The 8963-nt window shown below is 44.1% G+C and overlaps 1 protein-coding gene across 1 annotated transcript in view; it reads right to left on the bottom strand.

The window, feature by feature from the left end:
• LOC104984390 (endogenous retrovirus group K member 7 Gag polyprotein-like) overlaps positions 1 to 8647 on the bottom strand; it is an 11312-nt gene extending 2665 nt beyond the window's left edge. The window contains 1 exon segment of the mRNA XM_010834082.1: positions 8569 to 8647. Within this exon segment, the coding sequence (XP_010832384.1) occupies positions 8569 to 8647 (79 nt within the window).
• Positions 8648 to 8963: the final 316 nt, after the last annotated feature.

Raw genomic sequence — 8963 nt, 5'->3', positions numbered from 1 at the left:
CTTTGATTGCAAGGAGACCCAACCAGTCAATCCTAAAGGAAATCAGTCCTGCATATTCATTGGAAGGACTGATGCTGAAGCTGAAGCTCCAATACTTTGGCCACCTGATGTGAAGAACTGAGTCCTTGGAAAAGACCCTGATGTTGTGAAAGACTGAAGGCAGGAGAAGGGGACGACAGAGGATGAGATGGTTGGATGGCATCACAGACTCAATGAACATAAGTTTGAGTAGACTCTGGGAGTTGGTGATGGACAGGGAGGCCTGGTGTGCTGCAGTCCATGAGGTCGCAAAGAGTTGGACACAACTGACTGAACTGAACTGATAACACTATGAAATAATAGACAAAATACATATTGGTGTCCATCCCCAGTTCATGCCACAGAGCTCCTAAAACACTTGTGATCTGCTAAATAAGGGCATCAGTAACATTTTTTTTCTAATATTTGATATCTGACCCTTGACAATAATTTCTAAACCCTTTGTAATTTCCTGAGTGATACAAACTTTTGTTATCATGAGGCAACTCTGGGTGGGCTCCTGGATGAGGCCTGGTCACCAGAAAAACCAAAGCATGATTATAAACTTAGAATTTTCTGACCCATCCCCAAACATACCCCATTCTCTTGAGGAAGGAGAAGGAAATGAGTCACAGATCAATCATACCTATGTGATGAAGCCTCCATTAAAATCTCCAAAGGAAGGGGTTTGGAGAGCTTTCGGGTTGGTGAACACATCCATGTCAGTGTACCCTAGCTCCATGGAGACAGTAACTCCTGAACCTAGGGCCCTTCCAGTCTTCTTGACCCACGTATTCCTTTCATCTCTTTTTCTGTCTGTTCATCTGCATCCTTTATCACGTCTTTTAATAAACTGGTAAACATACCTGTTTTCCCTGCGCTCCATGAGCCATTCTAGCAGATGATTGACTCTAAGGAGGGAGATCTTAGGAACCCCTGGTTTGTAGTCACATTGGACGGAAGCTGTGGGTAACTTCAGACTTATTACTTAGGCTTGGTATCTGAAGTGAGTGTGTGAAGGCTGGGGCAGGGGGAGAATCTCCTCTGGATCTGATGCTATCTCCAGGTAGATCATGTCAGAATTGAGTTAAATTATAGGCCAGCTGTTAGAGATGCAGATTCAGTCCCTGGGTCAGGAAGATTCCCTAGAGGAGGGCATGGCAACCCACTCCAGTGTTCTTGCCTGGAGAATCCCATGGACAGAGGAGCCTGGTGGGCTACAGTCCAATGGGTTGCAAAGAATTACACACAACTAAAGCGATGGACTGTGAAGAAAGCTGAGTGCTGATGCTTTTGAACTATGGTTTTGGAGAAGACTCTTGAGAGTCCCTTGGACTGCAAGGAGATCCAACCAGCCCATCCTAAAGGAGATCAGTCCTTGGCGTTCATTGGAAGAACTGACGCTGAAGCTGAAATTCCAATACTTTGGCCACCTCTTGTAAAGAGTTAACTCATTGGAAAAGACCCTGATGCTGGGAGGGATTGGGGGCAGGAAGAAAAGGGGATGACAGAGGATGAGATGGCTGGATGGCATCACCAATTCAATGTGCATGAGTTTGAGTAAACTCCGGGAGTTGGTGATAGACAGGGAGGCCTGGCGTGCTGCGATTCATGGAGTCACAGAGTCGGACACGACTGAGCAACTGAACTGAACTGAACTGAAAGTGATGCACACTTCTTCTTCTAATAGGCCATCCACCTGGTGTTGCTTCTTATGGGGGGAAGCCCCCTACACATCTGGCGTCAGAAGTGCTGTGAGTGTGGTAGTACAAGGAAGAACAAAGAAAAACACGTGAGAAAGACCAGGTATTTTTCCTACACAACCACCAGTGCCCAGTGCCCCACCTCCTCCCACCCCCACTACCTACTAGGTCACTGAGGATATTCCAGGTTTGATCTACGACCCTTGAGAGCAGGCTTCCTGCAAAGCTCTATTCTAAAAAGTCAGGGAAGCCCACATCCAAAGATGTCACCTTCAGCAATTCTTTGTCCCCATCCCCTGTCCCAATAACCATCTCCTTCATCCATCAGAGTCTGGGTTCTTCCTTGTACTCAGCAACCTCCCCTCCACCAGTAATATGTGCCAACATATAAATGTTGACAATGCATAATCTTATCTGGTTTTGTGTTTTTCTTTTTTTTCAGTGCACTAGAAAGTGAAGTGCAAATATTTTTCACATCTTTGGCGAAGCAAGTCCTCCCTTCCCGGGAGCAAAGAAGAACGTGTTTTTCAAGTTATGGATTGAAGGAGCTTAAAGTGTATGGTGAAGGAGCACGAGGGAGGAACTTCCTCCCAGACTTGGAGACTACATAGTGGTGGGAGGTAAGGAGTCCATAGGTCCAGAAGCAGCAGAAGCCAGGGTCTATTCCAAGTCATTACCCCGAGAAGTAGCAAGGGTCCAAACAGGAGGTACGTGGTTTACCCAGGGAAGCTGGGGCCCAGGCACTGGGTTTCAGAGCTTTGCCAAATATTCCAGTACCCTCAGTGTGTCAGGGAAACTGCCAGAAGCTGCCAGCCCAGACAGGATTGTGCAGACACAGAAAATGGGAAGACCAGCAGTAACCAGGGTGGGAGAGATGACTCATCAGCCAGGGAGTATGGTCCAGGTGGCAATGGAGGCTGTCAGATTGACTTAAACACCTTCCTACTGGCCCAGTGAGCTTCCTGCGGCTCCGCAGTAAGAAGTGACCTGTCAATTCCCCAGTTTGATCCTTGGGTCGGGAAGATCCCCTGGAGAAGGAAATGGCAACCCCCTCCAGTATTCTTGTCTGGAAAACCCCATGGACCAAGGAGCCTTGGCAGGCTCAGTCCATGGGGCTGCAAGAGTCAGACACAACTTAAAAACTAAACAGCAACCAGTGCAAAGGAGTGGCAACTTGGAATCAAAACTAGGTTGATCCAGGGATCACAAAGAAATGTAATATTTCTTACACACCTGAGCTTTTGATCTTAGATTTGGACCTGTTACAATACAGTAGATTCCTACTCAGGGTATAAATCCAGGAGCTGAAGGACTAACCCCAGGAAGAAAAGCCTCTGTTGACCATTCTGTGATCACCCTTCCAGACTCATTTTTGCTGTGCTCCAGGCATACCTCGGACCCCACACTGCTCACCATCCTCAGCCCTGCCAGCCCTCCAGGGCAAGGCCCCTATGTCTCCTCTCCCATTTTGTCTTGAGGCCTTTTATCTCAGGAAAGAGGCACATGTAGGATGGAGGAATTTCTCTTCCTCGATTACTTTCCAAATGTTCTCTGAGAGACCATCTATCCCCTGGTGATTCTCGAGTCTGTATCGCCAGGCTTGTCCTGACTATAGAATAACAGCTCGTGGGTGTGACACCCCCTTGGTACCCTACCTAGAATTCAAGCTCCAGATGCTAAAACTAGAACATATTAACTTGTGCCACCCTGCCCTTAGATACCCCTATGTCAGTAATTAGAACCACCAACCAGTTGACTTAATTAGAAACCCAAAGTCATCAACTTTTTTTAAATGTTCTTTATTCACCACCTCCTCCAGTCCCATGACTTCTGACTTCATTTAGGACTTCACCATTTCCTGTCTGGATCATCACAATAGCCTCCTGATCCATCAAACTCCAGTATACTTCCCACAAAGCCAGATTGATCTTCCCAAAACACAAAGTGATTATCACTCCCCTTTTTAGCATCCTTCAGTGATACCTCACTCTTCTGCTTTTCTGTGTCATATAAACTGTGGCCCTTGGCTGAATCCAGCCTGCAGCCTCTTTTTGTGTGGCCTTCAAGATAAAAATGGATTTTATATTTTTTAAGTGTTTAACCAAAAAAAGATGAACACCCAGCAATTGTCATATGTGGCTGACAAAGCCTAAAGTTTTCAGATCTAGCCTTTACAGGAAACATTTGCAACCCCACTTAAGTTTAAAGGACTCCACTCTGGCCCTTTCCCCAACCATGCCCCTCCCCGCTCAGGGCAAGAAATCCCCAGCTATAGCTTGGATAGGGCTTTCTCACCCAGAGCCTGTGTCCTCCTCCTTCCAGACAATACCCCTGGGATTCCCAGCCCGAACAGCCTGAGCCCACCGCTAGGGCTCACTCATGTCTCAGAGGAGGCCAAAGGCAGCTGTTTGCAAGGAGACAGGACAGACCCTGGACATGCAAGCTGAGTTGTTCACAAATGTGTGTGAGGAGGTTTGAATAACAGGAGCAGGGATGGGAAAAGAAGGGACCAGCCAGGACGCTGTACTTGTGCTTTTGGCCTGGGCCCCACAAGTGTATCTTCCCTGTTGCTCAGATGGTAAAGAATCTACCTGTGATGCAGGAGACCTGGGTTCAATCCCTGGGTCAGGAAGATCCCCTGGAGAGGGGAATGGCAACCCACTCCAGTATTCTTGCCTGGGAAATCCCATGGACAGAGGAGCCTGGTGGGCTACCGTTCATGGGGTCATGAAGAGTCAGACATGACTGAGCGACAAACACGGCTACACTGCCACAAGTGTAAGGATACTTATAGAACCCTCTGGCATAATAAGTAAGACTTTTCATGATACATACCCTTGCACACCGCACTCAAGACAGGCACTGACAAGGCTGACTCTTGGTGCACCCTGCTCTTTCACCAGCATCTATGTACCTGCCTCCATTTTGCTGTGCATTCTCTTTCTGGAATCCTCTCAAATTTGAGACTCAGCTCCAAGGTCAGTTCCTCAATGGAGGTTTTCCTACTCTCTCTTCTCTCCTCTCTCATCCTTTCTCATTTAATCTTGGGGGCCACAATACCCTACACAAATGTCTATCACAGTACCTCTGACACTTTGTTCTACCTGGTTTATTGCGTCTGTTTCCTTCCAGTGGACTGGAGCTTCCTTGTCCAGTCGACTGGACCTAGACTAAAGAGACTTAGTCTAATTTTTTTCTGTGATCCAATCAGTATAATGGAGTTTCTGGCACATAATATGTCCTCAATGCTTTTTAAAAGAATACATGAATAAATCAAAATATATGACCAGTCTATCTTACCAAATCCTGGGATCCACACTCAAAGGGCAGGGATACTTGTATATTCCAAGTGACTATGGTCTCATCCCACTTATATCCATGGTGAATTAAAATAAAAACTAGAATCCCACAACTATCTGCAGTTTTCTACAGGTACCACATGTTTATGGCCTTTGTGACCTTGTTTGAGGTTTGGTGAAGTTCTCAAGGCTTAAAACTTACCTCGAGTGTTGCTTCTTTCAAAATGCCTTCAAGCTGAGTTTGCTCTTCCCATGGATGTACTCTTGTCTGATTGCATATTTCTATTACCAGATTTTCTCATTGTTTATGTCTTTCTCCCTAACAAGACGGAGAGTTTCTTGAAGGCAAGATCTATCCATGCATTTTTGCATTTCCAGGGACAAGGGCTATACCTAACACTTAAAAGTTGTTTAATAAATGTTTGATTAATGTTCATACACTTAGAGACCTTAGAGACTGTGGAAGTTATTCAATCCAAAGAAAGAATCCCAGTCACAGCATTTTCTATTATCAGCCCATCTTTGAATTCCAGTGACAGCCTCATTAGACTGCCCTAACAGAATGTACACCTCATTGGTACAAAAGTTTTCCTGTTGTTTTTTTTTTTCCCCACGGCAAATCCCCAGAACTTAGATCAGTGCCTGGCACATAGCTGTTGTTCTTGTTGTTCAGTCACTAAGTCATGTCCAACTCTTTGCAACTTCGTGGATTGTAGCACGCCATGCTCCCGTGTCCTTAACTATCTCCTGGAGTTTGCTTGGATTCATGTCCATTGAGTAGGTGGTGCTGTCTAAGCATCTCATCCTCTGCCACACTCTTCTCCTTTTGCTTTCATCTCCAGCAACAGTCCTTCCAATGAACATTCAGGACTGATTTCCTTTAGGATGGACTGGTTTGATCTCCTTGCAGTCCAGGGGACTCTCAAGAGTCTTCTCCAACACCACAGTTCAAAAGCATCAATTCTTCAGTACTCAGCCTTCTTGATGGTCCAATTTTCACATCTGTAATGACTACTAGAAAACCCATAGCTTTGACTATATGGATCCTTCACTGGCAAAGTGATGTCTATCTAGGTTTGTCATAACTTTTCCTCCAAGGAGAAACTGTCTTTTAATTCATGGCTGCAAACACCATCTTCAGTGACTGTGGAGCCCAAGAAAATAAAATATGTCACTGCTTCCACTTTCCCCCTTCTATTTGCTTTGAAGTGATGTGACAGACACCATGATCATAATTTTTTCATGTTAAGTTTCAAGCCAGCTTTTTCACTTCCCTATTTCACCCTCATCAAGAGGCTCTTCAGTTCCTCTTCACTTTCTGCCATTCAAGTGGTATCATCTGCATATCTGAGGTTGTTGATATTTCTCCCAGCAATGTTGATTTTACCTTGGGATTTATCCAGCCTGCCATCTCACATGATGTACTCTGCATGTAAGTTAAATCAGCAGGGTGACAATACACATCCTTGACGTACTCCTTTCCCAGCTTTGACCAGTCCATTGTTCCATGTCCAGTTCTAACTGTTGCTTCCTGACCTGCATACAGCTTTCTCAGGAGGTCTGGTATTTCCATCTCTTTAAGCATTTTCCACAGTTTGTTGTGATCCACACAGTCAAAGGCTTTAGTGTAGTCAATGAAACAGAAATAAATGTTTTTCTGGAATTCCCTTGCTTTCTCTATAATCCAACAAATGTTGGCAATTTGATCTCTGGTTCCTCTGCCTTTTCTAAATCCAGCTTGAACATCTGAAAGTTCTTGGTTCATGTACTGCTGAAGTCCTGATTTAAAGGATTTTGAGCATAAACTTGCTAGCATGTGAAATAAGCACAACTGAACATTCTTTGCCATTGTCTTTCTTTGGGATTGGAATGAAAACTGACCTTTTCCAGTCCTGTGGCCACTGCTGAGTTTTCCAAATTTGCAGGCATATTGAGTGCAGCACTTTCACAGCATCATCTTTTAGGATATGAAATAGCTAAGCTGGAATTTGATCACCTCCACTAGCTGTAATGCTTCCTAAGGCCCACTTGACTTCACACTTTAGGATCTTCACCTGTAGGTATGTGACCACATCATTATGGTTATCCGGGTCATTAAGATCTTTTTTGTATAGTTCTTCTGTGTATTCTTGCCACCTCTTCTTAATCTCTTCTGTTTCTGTTAGGTCCTTACTGTTTCTGTCCTTTATCATACCTATTCTTGCATGGAATGGGTTCCCTTGAAGACCAGTTTTCTTGAAGAGATCACTGATCTTTCTCATTCTATTGTTTCCCTCTATTTCTTTGCATTGTTCATTTAAGAAGGCCTTCTTTATTACAATAGCTTTGCTATTCTCTGGAACTCTGCATTCAAATGGATATATCTTTCCTTTTCTCCCTTGCCTTTCGCTTCTCTTCCTCAGCTATTTGTAAAGCCTCCTCAGACAACGACTTTGCCTTCTTTCATTTTTTCATGGCGGTGGGGGGGGCTTTGGTCACTGCCTCCTGTACAATGTTAGGAACCTCTGTCCATAGTTCTTCAGGCACTCTGTCTACCGGATCTAATCCCTTGAATCTATTCATCACCCCCAGTGTATGAGGGATTTTGATTTAGGTCATAACCTGAATGGCCTTATGGTTTTTCCTTCTTTCTTCAATTTAAGGCTGAATTTTGCAATATGGAGCTCATGCTCTGAGCCACAGTCAGCTCCAGGTCTTGCTTTTGCTGACTGTATAGAGCTTCTCCACTTTGAGCTACAAAGAACATAATCAATCTGATTTCAGTACTGACCATCTGGTGATGTCCCTGTCTGGCACATAGTAGGTGCTTAATAAATATTTAGTAATGTTTGAATGAATAGTTGAAAAGTTTTTTCTGACAATGAACCAAAATTTGTCTCCTTGTAATTTCCACCCTTTGAACCTGGAATATATGTTTTCCTTCTTCACATGACAAGTTCCAAATATTTTTCAGGGAGATCTTGTGTCTCCCCCATTATGTTCCTCTTCTTTTCCAAGCTCAACAACCTCAGTTTCTTCCTAACTTATTCTGAGACCCTTTGCCAACTCCATGCCCTTATCATTAACATCCTTCTGATTCTAAAACAATAATAATAATAATTAAGAGGAGCCATGAAAGAGAAAAGTATAATTAAAACTCACAGCCCTAGTCCTAGTATAACAGTTTAAACATTAAAGAGTTCAGAGAATCTCTCGAGTTATCTAGTTTAAGCTTCTAATTTTGCAAATGAAGAAACTGAAGTTACAATGAGTTATTCATCAGAGCAAGACCTGCTCCTGGTCCAGTAGCTAATCACATGTAGACCCATCTCAACCCCAAGATTAATCATCTTACTCTATTTGAATTCTTATTCAAATGCTAACCTGAAAAAAACTTATTAGATTTGCCATAATCTATCTCCTGCCAAAGACGATTCTCTCTACAGATATGATGAAATAGGAAATTTGGCCTTCTCTTCTTTAAATTATAGTTTTATTCATTTATTTATTTTTGGGTGTGGGGGCCTTTGCAACGGCCACTGCCTAGTTATGGTCCACAGGCTTCTCACTGAAGTGCTCTCTCGCTGCAGAGCCTTGGCCCTGGGGTGCTCTGGCTTCAAGAGCTGCGATGCGCAGGCCGCAGAGCATGGCCTCAAGAGCTGCCCAGCCACTCCATGACCTGTGGGGTCTTCCCAGGTCAGAGAGTGAACCCGAGTCTCCTGAACGGGCAGGCGAATTCCTCACCATTGAGCTGCCAGGGGAGCCCTGGCCTTCTTTTTAAAAGAATTTCATCACATCTGTAGAGAGAACAGTCTTTGTCAGGGAGCAAGATTTTGAAAATCTACTAAGTTTTTTTCAGTTAAAAAAGAAGGCCACATTTCCTGGTTCTATAGCAATAATTTATACTTGTTTGAGCTGTTTTTCATGAATTACCAGATTCTTGGTAGCCTTTCTTTTTTCAGGT

The sequence above is a fragment of the Bison bison genome, unplaced genomic scaffold (assembly GCF_000754665.1).
Source record: "Bison bison bison isolate TAMUID 2011002044 unplaced genomic scaffold, Bison_UMD1.0 scf7180017864010, whole genome shotgun sequence".
Lineage (NCBI taxonomy): Eukaryota > Metazoa > Chordata > Mammalia > Artiodactyla > Bovidae > Bison > Bison bison.
The sequence above is the reverse complement of the archived record's forward strand: the minus strand, read 5'-3'. Positions and strand labels throughout refer to the sequence as shown.